The sequence below is a fragment of the Thamnophis sirtalis genome, unplaced genomic scaffold, assembly GCF_051295495.1.
Source record: "Thamnophis sirtalis isolate CommonGarterSnake01/CBP01778 unplaced genomic scaffold, rThaSir2_p1.2 scaffold_10, whole genome shotgun sequence".
In the NCBI taxonomy this organism is placed as follows: domain Eukaryota; kingdom Metazoa; phylum Chordata; class Lepidosauria; order Squamata; family Natricidae; genus Thamnophis; species Thamnophis sirtalis.
This window is the reverse complement of record NW_028261390.1, coordinates 51609232-51627876: the sequence shown is the minus strand read 5'-3', so window position 1 is coordinate 51627876 and position 18645 is coordinate 51609232. Positions and strand designations below refer to the sequence as shown.

Below are 18645 nucleotides of genomic sequence, written 5' to 3'. Positions count from 1 at the left end.
ACTGGTCTACACCAAGCTAAAAGAGTCTCCAACTTGCTGCATTTTCTAGAAGCGCGTTTAAAAGCGCTTCTAGAAAACGCAAGTTGGAGATCAGCTCAGTCATGGAGAACAGCAACTGAAAACACCGCGCTTTATTGCTTCCAGGAGACAGACTGCAGCAAACAACGAGAAAGCAACGGTTCCATTTTCCCCCTCCCGAAACCTTCAGTACAGATTTCAAACATCAACGGCTGCACGAAGCGCCGCCTCTTCCAACCAGGTGTCCTCTAACAAACGCCAGTTAGATAGACGTAGTACGTGATAATGCGCGTACTGCAGCGTAAGACCTTTCCATAGCCATTCCAGTGTAATAAACCGAAGGAGATCTTGTTTTCGTGCTTCCGCCTAGTAAGACGACAGGAGTGTAGAGAGGCCCCTCATTCGCTGCCTTTCCGAAGGCTGCTCGCCACAGCCAGTCAAGTGGCTTGCACGCGCGCGTCCAAGCGAAGATCCGCTAAGCCGCCGCGTTCGACCGCTTTGTAAATACAAGTCCTGCTTAACACCAAAGGTGCATCTTGGGATTTGTAGTCCGTGCTCACGGCTCCTTTAATGGAAGGCGAGACGGGGAAACTACTCTTCCCGAGAAGCCCCGGGGAAGATGAGGAAAGGCGGAGGAGAAAAACAGCATTGGGGCAGGTTGTTGCTATTGCAATTTGGAAACAACCGAAAAGTGCACAGCCGGTTGAAAAGAGTGCGGAAAGGAGCAAACGGAGTCGACCTGTCCGTAGCTTTACCAAGGAAGGAGGCGGAATTTTAATTATTCCGGGGAGGCAAGATTCTGGAGCCGCGGCTACTTGAAGGAAAAAGCTGGGCTCTGCTTTTTACAGGGAGAAAAGAGGCGGGAGGGTGGAGTTTCCATTTCTCCCCTCAATGTCAGTCTTGGGAGCAAAAGGAGCGGGCATTTTGTACCACTCTCATCTAAAGGACTCGGGGCGTGTCCGACTTTGTCTTTCCCACATTGCAGCGTAGCCCTTGGCCCCTTGGCATTGCGAGAGGACTGCAAGAGCCCAAGGACTGCCAGAGGCCGAGGGGCCTTCCTCCGATCCCCTCCTGACAAAAGGAGACGGAGGCGGTGTCTGGAAGGGGTGAGTGGGGAGCGTCAGCAGGAACGCCGCCCAGTTGAGTTACTTTACTTCAGTGGGTTTTAGTCTTACCGGAGCAAGCCCGCGCCTTAACTCAGGCGGGCGATGAACGGCTTTGGCCCCGAGGAAGTGACCCGCGGTGGGGGAGAAGCCGCCGCCGTCCCAGCCGTTGTAGCTAACGCTACCGCCGCGGTGGAAGTCCTGCCGCCCCCGCCACCCCTTCCGCAGCCGACGGCCGGGCTGGGAGCGACTTCGTCGGCTGCTGCTGCAATAGCCGCGGGCTCAGCCGGTCCCCTTGGGACTGCAGGACCCGGTGCTGGGCAGTTATGCTGCTTACGGGAGGAGGGCGAGAGATGTAACCGAGCTGCGGGCAACGCCAGCTTCAGCAAGCGGATCCAGAAGAGCATCTCGCAGAAGAAGGTGAAGATCGAGCTGGACAAAAGTGTAAGTGTCTTAAATCTGCGGGGAGCTCCTGGCTTTGGTTGATTTGGGATTATCCCTTGACCTTTTTAAAAGCCGCCATCGCCAGCCCCATATAACCTCAGCGGTGGCGGTTACAGTAAAGAAAACAAAAACGAACCGACTACGGGGAATGAATGGGAAAGATGCTTTTCCGGATAAACCAAAGGTTCTGTGGTCTGGCTGTGTTGATTTCTAATTCCTTTGATTTTAGTACGGTTTGGCTTGGCTTTCTCTCTCTGCAAGAACAGCTTTATTGAAAGAGGAAAATTTGCTCTTTTCTTACAGCCCATTCCAGCTTTTTGTGGCGACTTGTGTTTTGTCTATATTAGGAATATGTATTAAATATTTATTTGCATGGAGAAGGCTTTAGACCTGGAAAAGACTTGACAGGGGCGATTTATCTTCTTTTTCTCCTCTTCCTTCCAGATCTTTGAAGGGTTAGCTGTTAGCAAGCTTGTTGTTTCTGTTTTTGTTTGCTCTTGCTGTTTAGTTGGCTGTGGGCTGACGCTGCAAAAGCCGAGCAGCCTCAGCTACTGGTCTTTGTGAGTAGCTTCTCTTGTTGCTCTTTTCTGCTTTTGTCTATCCTCAGCTCATTCTTTTCCCCTTGAACATGGTGGTGGGATTTAGCATAAAGTCGTGTGAAGGTCTCTAGGCAAGAAATTGCAAGTATTGTTTATCGCTGTTCGTAGCGATCATTGGTGTGTGTTACATGAAGCACTGAATTTGTTTCCTTCTGGAGAGGACAGGACTTGACTGCTCCGCCTCGTGCTGCAGCGTTGCACGTCCCATTTTGCCACTTTGTCGTCTTCCTTTGGCAGCCATCAAGCTCTTAGAAAACCTTTCTTTTTAAAATACAAAATGCTCCAAAATATACGGTATTCGTGGCTTCTGCATACATTGCTAAATAAAAGAATGAGAAAAACCTCTTTAGTGCGAGATATTCCTAAACTCGAAGCACGTAATCCAGACAGTAAACATCTGTTAGGTTCATGTAGAGCGGATACTTGTGATTTTTTCCACCGGAAAGAACAAGTCTGGGAAATGTCTCGTTATCAGTATTGATGGAATTAAACAATGTTGTTAAATGTTGGCAGCGTATGATATGATTAATTGCAGAAATTCCTTGAAGATTCACATTGGTGTGTGTGTGTCCCCTTACTACTTGCCAAGCATGCTACTCATTCCTAAACCAAAACAAAGATGATAATAAACTCCTACAGTGTGATCCTTAGTGGATTAATAGCACAACTAGAATATTTATTTTTACTAGAAAATTAGAATTCAGTGAGCTACTCTGTCCTTAGCAAATAGTTTTAGAATTGCTACTTTATTGTACACTGCTAGATACTTTCTTGACAGGAAGCGTTATTAGATTTTGTAAAACAAATAAATATAGTTAGATGGTTAATGCTTATCTATCCTAGTACTTTGTGGGGGCTTTTATGTCATAATGGAAGTGTAGCATGAAAATTAGTGCATTTTTCATGTTGCTTTAGATTAATCAGCATACCCATATGCAAACTAACATTGCATTGATTCACAACCACACACTCTGGAAGAAATAAGTAAAACCTAAGTCCTAGAACATAAATTACTGCCAGGGAATAACAAATATTTGTTTATTGTATTTTTATTCTTTCTGAAAGAATGCTTGAAAGAATATATGTATGGATAATGCGTGGACTGTCTTGTTGTGGAACTTGTTTGTAATTCCTGATGTCAACTGTAAGACTCCAGGATAGTCTGTCTGTTCTCATTCTGGTCTCCATCCACTGTATTGTCCACCAAAGGAGGGAAAAGAAAATTGAGGAATATGGGGGATAAATAATATTCTATCTGTACATATGATCCTGAAGTGTATATGGAATGAGACAAGCTGGAATTGTCTGATGACTATTGAATGGAAGTAGATAACAAAAACAAAAAGCAACTTGTTAGGAATAAGTTGGTTATTAGGAATAAGTTGGTTGCTTATTATCAAGCATGGAAGGACACTCTCTAATTTATAAGGTGTTAATATCAGTAGAAAGGTCAGGAGCTTCTTGGAAGAGCAAAACTTAAAGCATGGGTCTTGTGAGGTCAACCCATGTTATCGGATTCTATATTCCTGGTATAAAATCATGTTATCATTCACTTGGTTTTTGTAAGTCCTTTGTATTATTTCAGAGAATATATAACTTGTAACCTTGTGGGCTTTGAGGCTCTTCAACATTCTTTTAGTAAATATGCTATTGATCCTATAGTTTTGAGTGCCAATAAAATATCCTGTACTTTATTGCATCTATTGCCAAACTCTTTAGTTCTTTACTGAAGTGGGCATTTTTTCCTCAAACAACTTCTTTCTGTGGTAGAAATAATTCTAATATTGTGTATTCATCATTAAATTACCCATACATATTTTTTCTTAAAGTGGCTTTGTTGCTTTTTTATTACTCAGTGCACAATCAAAAATATCTATTTTGCATAGAAAACAGTCAGAAATTTTACTTTTGCAATTTAATATTCTAAAACATATTAGGAAAGTTAAATTACTTTTTGAGAATTGAACATTTCTTTTTTTGTACAATAGTTATTTTCCTGTCTGTACATTTTGTATATACATGAACACAGTATCACTTCATTTTCTTTGAGTTTGCCTAGCTAGTAGGTTAAAAAGGTTAAAAAACATTTGCTAAGTCATGATGGTACTGCAGTAACTAAGGTGCCAAATTTCCTCTTACATCAACTAGTGCAGTCAGATCAGAAGTGGGTTCCTATATTGGTTGGTACTGGTTCGTTGTGCGCGTGCACTGGCCGCGCATTGCTGGTGCATGTGCAGTTGACTAAATATTGTTCTGCGCGTGTGCAGAAACATGCTGGCAACAGCCTAAGAGATCAGGGAACTAGTTCGGGACATGGCCAGCCTGGGTCGCCACCAGTTCTGCGACCAGGCCACAATTCCACTATCAGTTTGGCTGAACCGGACCAAACTGGGAGCAACCCACCTTTGAATCAGAAGGGTTAGTGATTAATATCATTGCTTTGCTTACATTATATTAATAAAATCATTTGCATGTGAATTATGATTACAGAAAATGTTACAGAGATGCATGTTAAATTACTGTATCTCTTTAAACTTTCAGGCAAGACATCTTTATATTTGTGATTTCCACAAAAACTTAATTCAGAGTGTCAGAAACAGAAGAAAGAGAAAAGGCAGTGATGATGATGGTGATTCACCAGTGCAAGACATCGACACTCCAGAGGTAGATTCGTATTTTTTTCTCAGAATTAGTCTCTGCATAATTCATATGTGATACGAAAGCAATACTTTGTTCAAACATTTGGTGGCTTAGATATGTGTTGCATCTCATTTAGTGCTACCGTGTTTCCCTGAAAATACGACAGGATCTTATTTTCTTTTGTGAAATATGGCCTTGGGCTTATTATCAGGAAGAGCTTATTGTTTTGGGGTTGCCGGGTGGCTGCTCCCTTGCGAACTGGCTCCTGAAGAGCCGAGCACAGCCTCAGGGGCAAAGCAGTTATGAGGTAACCACGCTTACGAGCAGCTGCCCGGCAAATCCCCTCTCCAGCCAGGCAAAGCGCCATTCACTGACCTAGGAGGTATCACTAAGGTGCCAAGCCACGTGACACTCTGTTCGCCCCCCAGCTCCCGCGGCTTGGCACATTTGGGATACCCTGTAGGTCAGTGCATGGAGCTCTGCCCGGCTGGAGAGGGGTTGGGCGAGCGCCTGTTCCACGTCTAGCCTCACCAAGCCCTTGCGCAGCTCTCCCAGGGCACCGCTGCTGGCCGCCACCACCTGCCACCACCACGCTCCAAGCATAACTTCCAAACTCCAAAACTTGGCGCCGAGTCTTCCAGCATCAGCCGCTCTAGGAGTGCTCTCTATGGTGGGCTGGCTGCCGGACAGAGTGTCTTCTGGACAGAGAGTCTTCCAGCAGCCTGGCCACCATAGAGAGCACTCCTAGAGCGGCTGATGCTGGAAGACTCGGTCCCGAGTTTTGGAGTTTGGAAGTTATGCTTGGAGCGTGGTGGCAACGGCCAGCGGCGATGCCCTGGGAGAGCTGCGCAAGGGCTTGGGGAGCTGGCGAGGGAACAGGCGCTCACGCAACCCCCCCCCCTTCCAGCCAGGCAGAGTTCCATGCACTGACCTACGGGGTATCCCAAATGTGCCAAGCCGCGGGAGCTGGGGAATGGGCAGAGTGCCACATGAGTTTGCATCTTAGTGATACCCCCTAGGTTGGTGAATGGCGCTCTGCCCGGCTGGAGAGGGGATTTGCTGCTTGTGAGTGTGGTTACCTCATGGCTGCTTCGCCCCTGAGGCTGTGCCCGGCTCTTCGGGAGCCCGCTCGGAAGGGAGCAACTCCCCCCTCCGGCCAGGCAGAACGCCACTCCCCAACCTAGCGGTATCCCAAAGGCGGCAAGCAACGTTAGCACCTCCCCCCCAGCTCCCGCAGCTTGGCACCTTTGGGATACCACTAGGTCAGTGAGCAGTGTTCTGCCTGGCCGGAGGGGGATTATTTTCAGGGGGGGGGGGCTTATATTTTTGCCCACGTGAAAAATGTGGCAGGACATTAATTTCAGTACAGGTCGTATTTTCAGGGAAACACGGTAAATATGATTCATTTTTATTAAGATTTATATCCACCATCATTTTTGCCTAATTCTGATTCCTGACAATCTATGTCAAATAACTCCCATTTATAAGGTTTACTTCTAAGAATAAATGATTTTAGGTAAGAATATATAAATGCCATAAAATGAATTATGACCTTGAAATGTATAGAGCTGTATTTCAGTAACATCTGGAACATCATTTATCCATCTCAGTTTATATAATAAATAAAGAATGGTGGTTATTTTAGATTTTGGTCAGCTTAGCTGTTTTGCTGTACTTTAAACTCATTACTAGAATGAGATAGTTAAATTTACCAAGTGAAACTCATTATTTTGTAGCCTACTATAATAGCAGCTTTGTGGATTTGTGGCACTACACTCCAGGGCCCCTAACTTGAGATATTTTAAAACAGTTTCTGGAGATTGAAACTGGGACCCTTCATTGGTGTAAAACATGTACCTTCCTTAACCAAAGAGTTCCAGTGGCACTCCCCTGCTATACATTACAAAACGAAGACAACATTGTTCAAAATTTCACACAATATTTGGAAGATAAAACAGGTTGACTACTGTCAGGTTAAAGAACCATGTTTCTTCCTTTTTAGGTTGATCTGTTTCAGCTGCAAGTAAACACACTAAGAAGATACAAAAGGCACTTCAAATTACAGACCAGACCCGGACTTAATAAAGCACAACTTGTTGAAGTAAGTAGGACTTTATTTTTTCTTTTGAGTACAAAAAATTAAATGTGCCATAATACATAATTTTTCTGAATTGTACTATAGCTTTTAAATGTTTTAATTCTGAGGGCTTCTTTTCGTTCCAATGATTGCTTATATCTCCCTCCAAGTTCTATTTCTGCAAATCTTTGCTATTCCTTCATGTTGACATCTATATAGTTTTACAACAAGGTTAGGGAAAACATCTGCTCACTTAATAAATGTACCTGGCCAGGTTTGGATGGATGAAGAGTCTATTGCTTTGACATATGTTGGTACCACATCTTTCTCGTCTTTAATTGCCTGGGGTTGAAGTCTGTAGAAGAGGCTCTCCTCTAAATTTCCACTTTTGGAAGTTATGCATTAAGTGTAGTTCCAAAGAAATGTTATTTGGGACCACCCCGACACACACTTATGAAATAACTTTCCTTTGAGCTTTTTAGAAAGTGGTTCAAGACTGGCCATTTCAAAAGACCTTTAGTTTTTAGCAATAGCAATAGACTTATATACCGCTTCATAGGGCTTTCAGCCCTCTCTAAGCGGTTTACAGAGAGTCAGCATATTGCCCCCAAAAATCCAGGTCCTTCAGTTTTGTTAACTGAAGCTCAAATTAATGTATTATAAATAAAATGGAATCAAATACTATGTAGATTATGAAGAACTTGCAGGGGTAAATTCTAAGTTGAAAACATGATGTCTTTACTGATATAATTGCAAAAATGAAAAGCATGGAAGCAAGCAATTATAACTGTTCATAAATAAACATGGCTAGAATCTGAAGTGGATTTAACTTCTAGAAAGACAACTTGAGAACAAGATAGAAAACTCATTGATAAATGTTGGCTTATAATGTTACAACAATGAAAAGGTAGAAGAATAGAAACAATGGAAAAGCAATCTAGGCCTGGAAATGATCAGAAAAGAGATTTTGGGGAAGGGATTGCAGGTATTGGCCACCTGCATTTAGAGAGCTTGCTTATATTATGTGTATATTGCCGATTTGTTTGGGTTTTTAAAATATTTTTATGCTTTTATCCACCTACATCATAATGGAGAGATGGGTAACTATGTACAATAAATGAATTAATGAATGAATACATATAGATAATTGGAAGAAATAGAGTTATTAAAATAGTTTAATAGGCTAAGTATACCCTATTTCCAGAAAATAAGACCTTCCCAGATAATAAGCCCAGTCAGGCTTTTGAACTGAAATAAGCTGAAATAAGCCCTCCCACGAAAATAAGCCCTCCTTGAAAATATTGCAACACAGTAGCAGTCATGAGGGGACCACACTTGCTGCCTTCTGCACCTCAAAAATAAGGCCAAGCGCTTATTTCAGGGGTCAAAAGAAAATAAGACAGGGTCTGTCTTCTTTTCGGGGAAACACGGTAATTATTAGAATAGGTTATATCACCAAATTTAACAAGGGATATTACAAAGGAAACTACTACTGTTATTGTTGTTATTAGCATATGGTGGTGTTACATTAACCAGGAGACCATAATGCTATTGTAAAGTGGTAGTTTGGCTGCCAAGGTACCAGCTCTGTTGTAGGAAATGTTCACACACTTCTCACGCACACCCCAAAAGAGCAAGCTGGCTTCATACCAGAAAAAAGAAAAAGTAGCTCTTCCTGCAGCAGGCCTTCTTCCTCCCAGAACTGCCTCTCCAACAGGTGCTGCAACCAGGAAGATTCAGAGGGTAGGAAAATGACGCCCTGGATGGAGCACCAGCTTATTTCCCCCACCAAAGTGGTACCTATTTTACCTACTAGCATAGAACATGCTTTCAAACTTTTAACAAGTTAGCTGAGGTGAGTGACAGGCTCTTACCCTGATATGCAGTGCTAGGACTCAAACCACTGGGGTGGAGATCATCTCCAATGTGGTCATGAAGCCACTGCGCCTCTTAAAGGAAACTGATTGAATGTAGTATTCAAACATCAGAAATATAATATGAAACAGTACTTCTGGTTTTCATCAAGAACAGGGGTCCACAAGTCCTTGTGCATGACTTGTGCACCGATCCATAACATGGCAGAAACTGGTCCTTGCAAACAAGCAGAGGCCCATCTACAGGATGCAGGCAGCACACAAAACCACACACTGGTCTGTGAAAAAATCTCTCTCCACAGAACTGTTCCCTGGTGCTCAACACGTTGGGGGCTACTGATCAAGAACATTTGATTGAATCAAGCTTACTTTTGTTTATCTTGAGGATATTTTGAAAATTTAGAAAACTTCTCGAGTTCTTCATTCTGTGTAGCAAAAACTCGTCCAATAGGTATAGATTAAAATGTGGCTACTTTATCAAGGTGATGATGCATAATTGTCCCAGTATGGACCCTTGATATTTTTCAGTGTGTGTTTTTTATAATTTGCATAAAAGAATAGCACATAATTAAGGCAGGAGACAAAAACATTAATATTAGATCCTTAATTATATCAAACTAAAAAACGTTTTTAACAAACTTTAAAAAGTTGGCATTCATGAGTAGTTGAATTCTCAAGTTTTTCAAAATATTATAAGGAAATGAGTCATATTTGGTAATGTATTAAACTTATTTTACAGGTTACTTTGATAAGTTAATCTTTAATATATTGCATCATTTCATTTAAGATACATGATGGTATAATGGGTATAAGTTGTTTTTTATTATTCCTTAATCAAAGCATAACAATTATGTTATCATTTTTAATGTACTTTTTAAGAAGACTGGTATCTTAATGCTTCCATTATTGCATGAATTCCTTAACATTTTAATAAATTATTATTACTTGGCTTACTTCTTAGACCATTGTCCAATCTTTTTTTCCAATATATAGACAAATACTTTTTTCCCCCTCTCTAGATAATTGGATGTCATTTTCGGACTATTCCAGTGAATGAAAAGGATACCTTAACCTATTTCATCTATTCAGTGAAGAATGACAAGAACAAATCTGATCTAAAAATGGATAGCAGTATTCACTAAATAAACAAACTTAAGACTTACAGACCTGAAGACTGGTTTGGATGTTCTGAGCATTTTTTGTATTAGTATTCAGAGTATTCTGATGTTATTTTTCTTGGGAAAATACTATTCTCATAAATTAGGTTTCCATGATGAAAGTATTTTAAATAAATACTATTGATGTCCCTGTGCCTATATCGGAATAATAACTGACATTTCTGTAAGCTTTAATATTAAAGCTTCATTTCATTTATTCAGAATTATGTCCAAAGAATATTTTATTTATTTTCATTTATTCAGAATTATGTCCAAAGAATATTTTAAGGCCTTTATGCGTCAGAGCTCTTATATTTTCTCAGGTATATATTTTTAAATCCTTAATACCTTTCTAAGCAAAATTTAAAGATTATGTAAAGTCACACACTTTACACTTCTAGAGATTTGTCAGTTGACTAAATTAGTACCTGTTTGTGTAAAAGCCTGGGAAATGTTGATTACAAACTGTTTTATGCTGAGTAGTTTTGTATGATGTCTGAATTCATTGATCCTTGCAACTGCATTGCAGCTGCAGAAGATTATCACCTTGGAAAGGAAGAATTTTGAACTAAACACTAGAACTACTTTTGTTTTTCAAAACACTTCATTCATTTGAATGTTGCTCATGCTTTTTAAATGCATACAGATTTTATAATGAAAGTGGTTGAGCAAGGATAAGTATATTTAGCTATAACGTTCCTTGATGTCTTTGTATGATTTTGAATATTTCATCTGAGTGACCTCAGATGCTCTTGTTTGCACGATTTGTCCTTTATGTTGTATGATAAAAGTAATGATAAGAATAGTGCTTGTTTTTTTTTATTGACTGTAAAGTCTGTATGCATTTAAAACGAATATAGGCTTGTTTGAAAACTCCAAGCATGATTTGCCCTCTGTGCCATGCCTACTCTAAATCATGATTTAGATGACATTAATGAGTCTTAAGGCTCATTTGTGGCATTGAGGAACCAACATGTCTTTTTTATTTTAAATGAACTCATTATTAGGGTATTCAGCATTCTGGATAGGAAGAAAAAAAGGTGTTTTTGAGATGCATGATAATGCATTCTGAATCTGTGAGCCTGCATATGATGCTGCATTTGTTTTCTGGGCTTGTCCGGTGTCTATAATAAAGATTCAGAAAAAAGAATCATATTTAACTAAGGAGGAACTGGCATTGATATGCATGGCATAATATCTCAAAGACATACATATTTTCCTGAAATCACGTAGCTGCTATGCAGTGTCTTTGAGGAAATACCAAGAAGCATAATCATGCTTGGTATTTCTTCAATCATGCCAGCACCTTTACTTTTCAGATAATGTGCTGGAAGTCTATACTTACCTATTATATTACAGTCTATAATAACAACCATTTGATTTTGTGGTCAGAAACGAAACTATAAATTTACTGGAATGTCTTGAATTGCTGTCCTAACTGCTAACTGCTACACTTTGTATAACTGATTTATTTTCTTCAGTAGCAGACAAACAATATAGTCCTCAACGTTCCATCACAATTGAGCCCAAAAATTTTGTTGCTAAGCAAAGAATAGACATATCAGAAATAAACAAGTGTCACCAACAGTTTTCCAATTGCCTTCTACATTGCAGGGCAATATATTTCAGGAATGTCCATTAGAGCTATGACAAGATTTGTATTTTGAGAATTAATTGTAGATATTTACTTTATGACATGCATGTTGTAAGGCCACTCAACTCACGTGATGTGAGTCTGGGCTGAAAACGAAAAACAAGCAAAATACATTATTTAAAAAATTCCAATAAATGAAATATAAATGTTCTATGGCAAAGAAACAAAATAATTAAACAAAGTCCACTTGACCCAAATGTTGGTAAAGTCAGGGTATAGCAGAAGTACAACTTGATAGACCGTGGCCAGATATGAAAAAACACTCAATGGTGCCCTACCAGATCTTCTTGCTAAGTTTAAATCTCTATTCCTCACAATCCCGTCTACTGTGTTTCCCCAAAAATAGGACCTACCCCCCAAAAAATAAGCCCTAGTTTGGTTTTTATACTTGCACCTGATATAAGCTCTACCCTGAAAATAAGTCCTAGTGGAGGGTATGGTCAGCACAGGAGTTGATTCTTTGTCCAAGGAGCAGATGGAGGGAGAGGTAAGGGGGTGAGGCAGACAATCCAGATGCAGCATGCGAGCCATGGGAAAGTCAACAAGTCAGATGGAGGGAGAGGCGTGGGGGAATGCATTCCAGGTGATCTTGAAGCACCAAACAGCCTGTGGGAAAGCTAAGAGTCAGTGGACTGGTGTCTCTCGACTTGCCTGCAATCAACATAGCATGTTGGGATTGCCTGCCTTTCACCCCATTGTTCGCCTCTGTCTGCTGCTGGTGCTGCCATATGAAGACAAGATTCCTGCATCCGGCTGCCTGCTTGGCCCACTGTCTTACCTTTCATGCAGTCTGTGTGGCGCATCCAGATTGCCTGCCTCACCACTGCCTTTGCCTATGTCTGCTGCTTGAACAGGGAATCAACTCATCTGCTCTGCACAGGCTGCGCAGCCCCAGAGTCTGCCGACCAAGAGATTGGGCTGCATCTGCTGCAAGATACCATCAGTTCCCACGCACGTACCATCTTGTGTGCGTGCCGAAGTGGGGAGGGACACCAGCCGTACTGATCACCCTGAAATTGTGTTTTCCCAAAAATAAGCCCCAGTGCTTCTTTTGGAGCCCCCCAAAATATAAGACTGAGTCTTATTTTTGGGAAAACATGGTATTTCACTGCACATTGTCTCCCAGTCTTGAATTGACTTTACATATAGCTCTTCCAACATATATAGTAAGATGGAGTCAGTGAGTGAGAAGTTCTGAGTAATTATATTTGTATTATTACAATATCAAGTTTGATAAATTAACAGATTAATATTGAAACTGTAATGTTAAACAAGAATTTAAATTTGAGTGGACCATACAGCCCTATTCATGTTTATGTCCCTTTGTTCATTACAGTTTGTTCTCAATACACTACATTTTAAACCTGAAATTCAATAATTATAATTTCTTTTCACTAATTCCACTTAGGTATTAAAATTGATGCTGCAGTTTTTACAGGATTCTCTGTATTTTCGTAAGAGTAAACATTGAAAGAAATGGTGCAAAAGCTAAGAGATTGGATTATGCAAAACTTGAGTAATATGTTTTGTTTAATTATTGGATTTAGACCCTTGGGAGCTTATGATGGCTCACCCCCTCATTTCTTCAACAGACATATAAAAGTTTGCTAAAGAGTTACTGATCTTCAAAGTCAACTTGAAACTTGAATCCAAATTTCACAGATCCTGTGAATCCAGTGTTATGACAACCATATTTTATTAAACCATGTCTTTAGATTTGGTATAATCTGCCTTAGTTAAGCATCAGTGGGATATGTAAAATGTACACAGACGTCCATAGGAAACTTTCTGTTTACTCTCAGAATGATTCTAAACAAAAAACAGAACAATACTATAAAAATACCTGCTTAGCAGGGGAGAGTAGACTTTATTTACATTTTTATAAATGTAAAAATATAAAAAAAGCAATAAAATACACTTTCAGCCTGGTATAATGCAAATTAGGAGGGCCCACAACTGTGAGCTTGTTTTGTTTGAAATTCCTGGCTTGATCACATTTAAGAGGAGCCAGTCTAAGGAAAACTAATTCTGGCACTGGATCCCACTGAACCCAGTGGTACTTATTTTACATAAGCATGCATATGATTTCCTCAACAGCATGTTTTTAAGAAGATAGCTGCCTATAGTAGCCTTCCTACTCCATGCTAAAAAGCTAAGCAGACTGCATATTATATTCCTACTTGACCTAAAAACAAATTCAATTTATAAACATTTTAGCAGCTAAAAAGATACAGTGATCAAAAGCTGCTTTGCATGAATGTCTTCACCTGTCAAACTACTGTTAGAATTTGTCATATTAGCAGTCTCATAAGAAGGAAGATATTTTGATGGCAATGATTTTTGAAATCCTATTGAACAGAGAAATAATCTTGAAATATCTAGGATCTAGGATGCTTCATGTGGGCATTCCAAATATAAGAATTAAGGACTGTTGTTGCAGGCTTCCTTCAGAGTTTTCCTATATACGGTACATGTAGAAATGGCGCATTCTTGCTTTCATGAATCTTCATTAGACCTACAGATGAATATTTCAAATGAACTCAAATATACTAATGGACTAATGTCCAAACCTAGTGTATCAGTGCTAGAATGAAGGACTTCTATTTTGAAAAAGGACTTAATAAAGTTTTTAAAAATACTTAAGATACTTTGTTTTTTTCCTTATAAAGCTATTTTTCTCCAGAGTAAACATACATATTCAATTATTCACATTGAAAAAAATTAAGATTCATTTTGTTCTTCCAATCATGATGAGTCACTAATACAGTATAAATGATCAGTTCTGACTTTGATACGAGATTTGAGTATGAATCTACAGTGTATCTATTCAGAAGAAATAAAATTCCACAGAGCCCTACTTAAGATGTATAGGACAGCAATGTAAAACAAACAAATGTGTTGGATTGTTATAGTATTCAATATATGCAATAATTTGACTGCTACTGAGATTTTCATTAGTTTCTATTGCAATTAGCTTAACATAGTGAATAAATTAAGGTATGGCAGATCTTGTTCTTAACCTCTCCACGTCTTCCTAAAATAGAGCAGAATAGAATCAACATTTGAATTGAATTATTAGATGCAATAACACTAAGGTGTTTCAAAACAATACTGCAAGCTGCTTTATACTTAAATGAATTATAAAGTTCATTTAATTATATTTAGAAATGTTAATATAATGTTTTGAGTCATGTGTTATAAATACTTTATCCCTTTATTTAAATTCCAAGCAATTATTGAAATGTTATCAGTTCAGGATAGAAACTTGATGCTTGTAAACACTTCAGGGTTTAACCAAAATTCTTTTGTTCTGATTTTTAAGTGGGAATTAATGAAAAGCAACAACAGCAACATGGTACTTGCAAATGGAGATTGTGACATGCTCAGAAAAGAAAAATGGCTTCAAAATAAATAAAAAAAATCATAGACATTAAATAGATTGGAGATGATTTCTTTTAGTTATCCTGGAACCAAGCCAGGTAGGACTTTATGTTCAAAAGCAGCACTACTAGTATGAAATAGTCATTTTGAATAGGAATATCACCTACTAACATCTTGGCTGCTACCTTTTGTCCCAAAGATAGCTTAAGATCTTTTCCAGAGTCAGGCTTATACAGAGAGCATTGCAGTATACTTACCTAATTGCATAGTGATGAGTTCATGGGTTACTGTTGCCACAGTGGAGACATCTGAGGCCTTTCAGACCTTAGAGAACTACAATTCTCATGGAACCTCAGCATGGCCAAAGGTAAGAAGGGATGATGAAGTACCTGAAAAGTAACAGGTTCCCCATTCCTGATGCATGTCCCAAAGGTGCTTTTTCAGGAGGCAATTAAACTTTTATTTTTTCTTTGAAGACATTTTGCTTTTCATCCAAGAAGCTTCTTCAGCTCTCACTTAATGGTGAAGAATGGAAGAATTTATATTCTTTCCAGACGGCTGGTCATTTGCATTCTTTTAGAAAGTCATTCAGGCCACTTGGAGCTTTAACTGTGTGCTGAGGGTTACCTGAATAGTGCAAATGGGTGTGGGGCCTTCTTGGCTGCAGGATGTTTTCTGCGGTTCCACCACAAAACTGCGCTCGACTAAACTGCGCCCGACTAAACCGCGTCGCTGACGTCATCAACAGGGCGACAACAGCGCGGAGACAGAAGCACACTGTAAACCCTAAACCTAGAATTAACCCCTAAACCTAACCCCCCTAAACCTAATCCTAATCCTAAACCTAACCCTTAACCTAACCCTAACCCTTAACCTAACCCTAAAGCTAACCCTTACCTTAAGTTGAATCGGCTTGCTTTCAAAGCGCTATTTAAAGCGCCCTTCTTTCTCTGCGCTGGCTGTTGTCGCCCTGTTGATGATGTCAGCAACGCGGTTTAATCGGGCACGGTTTTGATGGGTCACGGTTTTCTGCCCTGTGTTCCTTTACTGTTGAGCACAAGCGGAGGCTGTTGGAGATGAGTCTGTGTTGTCTGAATCTCAAACTGAAGTGGAAATGGTTCCTGTAGTCTGCAATTTTTCTGGAAATCTGTTCACACCCCAGGTGTTTATCCCAAGGTGCATAACTAAAAGTCTATGGAGTATGCTTCCAAACAAAGCATTATCTTGAAATATGACCGTTATTTCCCTTATTAATCCCTACCCCCACCGCCCCCAAAATAGAGTAATTTCTGTCCGTGCTGTCTTTTTGCCTTCTGCTCTTTTATAAATATGGCCATAATATGATTTCAAAATTCCAAACGGGCTCACTAATGTAGTTACTTGCTGCAGGTTTCCCCAAACTGAAAAATTTAAACAAGAAACTGTTCTTTGTTCTTTGTGGCATTAAATAAAATTTTACCTTAACTGAATCAACCTTTTGTCCAGCAATGATCTGTGATGACTTTTAAAGAATAAAGGTAAAGGTCCCTCTCGCACATATGTGCTAGTTGTTTCTGACTCTAGGGGGAGGTGCTCATCTCCATTTCAAAGCCAAAGAGCCAGCGCTGTCCGAAGACGTATCCGTGGTCACGTGGCCAGCATGACTAAATGCCAAAGGCACACAGAACGCTGTTACCTTCCCACCAAAGGTAGTTTCTATTTTTCTACTTGCATTTTTCCATGCTTTCGAACTGCTAGGTTGGCAGAAGTTGGGACAAGTAATGGGAGCTCATTCCATTATGCGGCGCTAGGGGTTTGAACCACTGAACTGCCAACCTTTCTGATTGACAAGCTGAGCATCTTAGGCACTGAGCCACCGTGTCCCTATTTTAAAGGAATAGAAGCTAATTAATCATCTCATTTTCACTTTGTGATTCATTTTCTTAATCTAAAGGGTAAAGGCTTATGTGTGAATAATGGACAATGTGTACCATGTCTGTGCTGTCCTCTTCAATGTTTCTATGGCTGCCTTCTAACCATGGTTGCCACTCTTTTGTAGACTGTCTATATACCATGTAAAGTTTATGGTCATAGGGCTAAATGTACCCTTCTGTGGTCTTCTGCAGTCTCCTGATCTCTCATCCATTGCCACCAATTTTAATAAATTAAAAAGATTTTAGAATTGGATAAAAACGGGAAAAAAGAGGTTTTAAGAAAATGGATGGACTGTAAAAAAAAAACTGGTTTGTGTTCTGTGCATGCTGTGTTTTACTTTGTAATTCTCCCACTTCTTTCTCATGCATCCCCAATTCATTCCACAAATAGGCACATCTACAGAGAAGGAGAAAAAGAAATATCAAGAAGGCAAGTGCAGCCACATGTATCCTTTGACTACACCTCAAAGGTTGTGTATTCATACAGCCGAAATATTTATGTATTCTCTTTCAACATACTCTTATATTGAATTACTTTAATCCTCTGATGTGCCTATATTTAAATTAGGTTCATGCCGCAAGGAGCTTCATACAGGATGCTGGTGCTTACATTACTTGATTAAAAATTACTTAAATTACATTTTCAGTAAGCCACAAACCTTTCCACATATATTTTTCCTTAGTTTTTATTTATGATTTATTGTTCCACTTTCTCTGGCGTTAAAAAAGAAAAGTCATTATTTGCATAGGTAGCCACATGCAGCAAAAAGAATGGAATGGAAATGGAAATGGAAGCAGAAATATCTCTACAGTTTTGAGTGTGTTCATATCAAGATTGTTCTGGCTGCACCACAGAGCCAGTTGTTCAGCTCCCCATCTATGTGGAGACTCATCTTTGTCTCAAATGAAACCAATGACTGTTGTATTACCTGCAAACTTCAGTACTTTAACTTTGAGATTTCCTGCTTGAGCAGGGGGCTGGACTAGAAGACCTCCAAGATCCCTTCCTCTTCTCTTCTGAATAGATGCAGTTGTTGGTATAGAAAGAAAAAAATAATGGAGAGAGCACACAGCCCTGGACGTCACCTGGGCTAATTGTACAGGTATCTGATGTAATTTTGCCAAGGTATCTGATTAATTAATTGTATCATACACCGGTACATTTAGCAGCTGTTCTAATTGTACAGCTATCTGATGTGATTTTGCCAAAATTACCCAGTTCTATGTTTATTTATATTATTGTCCAGTCTAGCCAAATCCCACATTACAATTTTCAATCTCTATGCAGAAGTTCAGTCATTTGAGTGGTCAATTTATTTATTTTTTAAATTTATTTTTCAAATTTATACAACCATCAATTTTACAAAGCAAATGACTTTGGATAGTGTAAAACAAAGTTAAAAAAACAATAATACACAAATAAGAACTGTTAAAAGCATTAAAATGTAGAAATTGCAGTTACAAATAATAAATAATAGGTGAATATTAATTGTGCAACCTCAAGAATTCGCTGAGTCCCTGGGATCTCAAGCCCGCTAACACAACCAGGTCTTGAAGATTTTCAGAAAGTCAGGAAAAATGCTGTTGTGGATTCTTTGCCAAAGAAATGAACACATGCTGGCTAGTGTCCTTGCAGCAAAAAGCGAACAGCCTGGTCAGCTTCAGCATTTTTTGCAGCCCTGGTACGTGGCACATGCATCCACCATCCATCAACTGACTTGAGCTGCTACCACCAGCGGGGAAGGCTGCAGCCTTCACTGCTGAGCAGCTGATTGGCAGTTGGAT

General features: G+C 39.6%; 1 protein-coding gene across 2 annotated transcripts; it reads left to right on the top strand.

Moving 5' to 3' along the window:
- The first annotated feature begins 638 nt into the window (after positions 1-638).
- Positions 639-10136, top strand: SAP30 (Sin3A associated protein 30). Of its 2 annotated transcripts, none has more exons than XM_087724580.1 (4): positions 639-1565; positions 4706-4828; positions 6807-6905; positions 9749-9927. In XM_087724580.1, exons 1-4 carry the CDS (start codon positions 1227-1229, stop codon positions 9776-9778), a joined length of 591 nt encoding a protein of 196 aa, XP_087580706.1. In that variant the 5' UTR covers positions 639-1226; the 3' UTR covers positions 9779-9927. The 2 variants fall into 2 exon arrangements, with proteins under 2 accessions (XP_087580706.1, XP_013920311.1); XM_014064836.2 differs by having other exon boundaries at positions 646-1565; positions 9775-10136.
- Positions 10137-18645: the final 8509 nt, after the last annotated feature.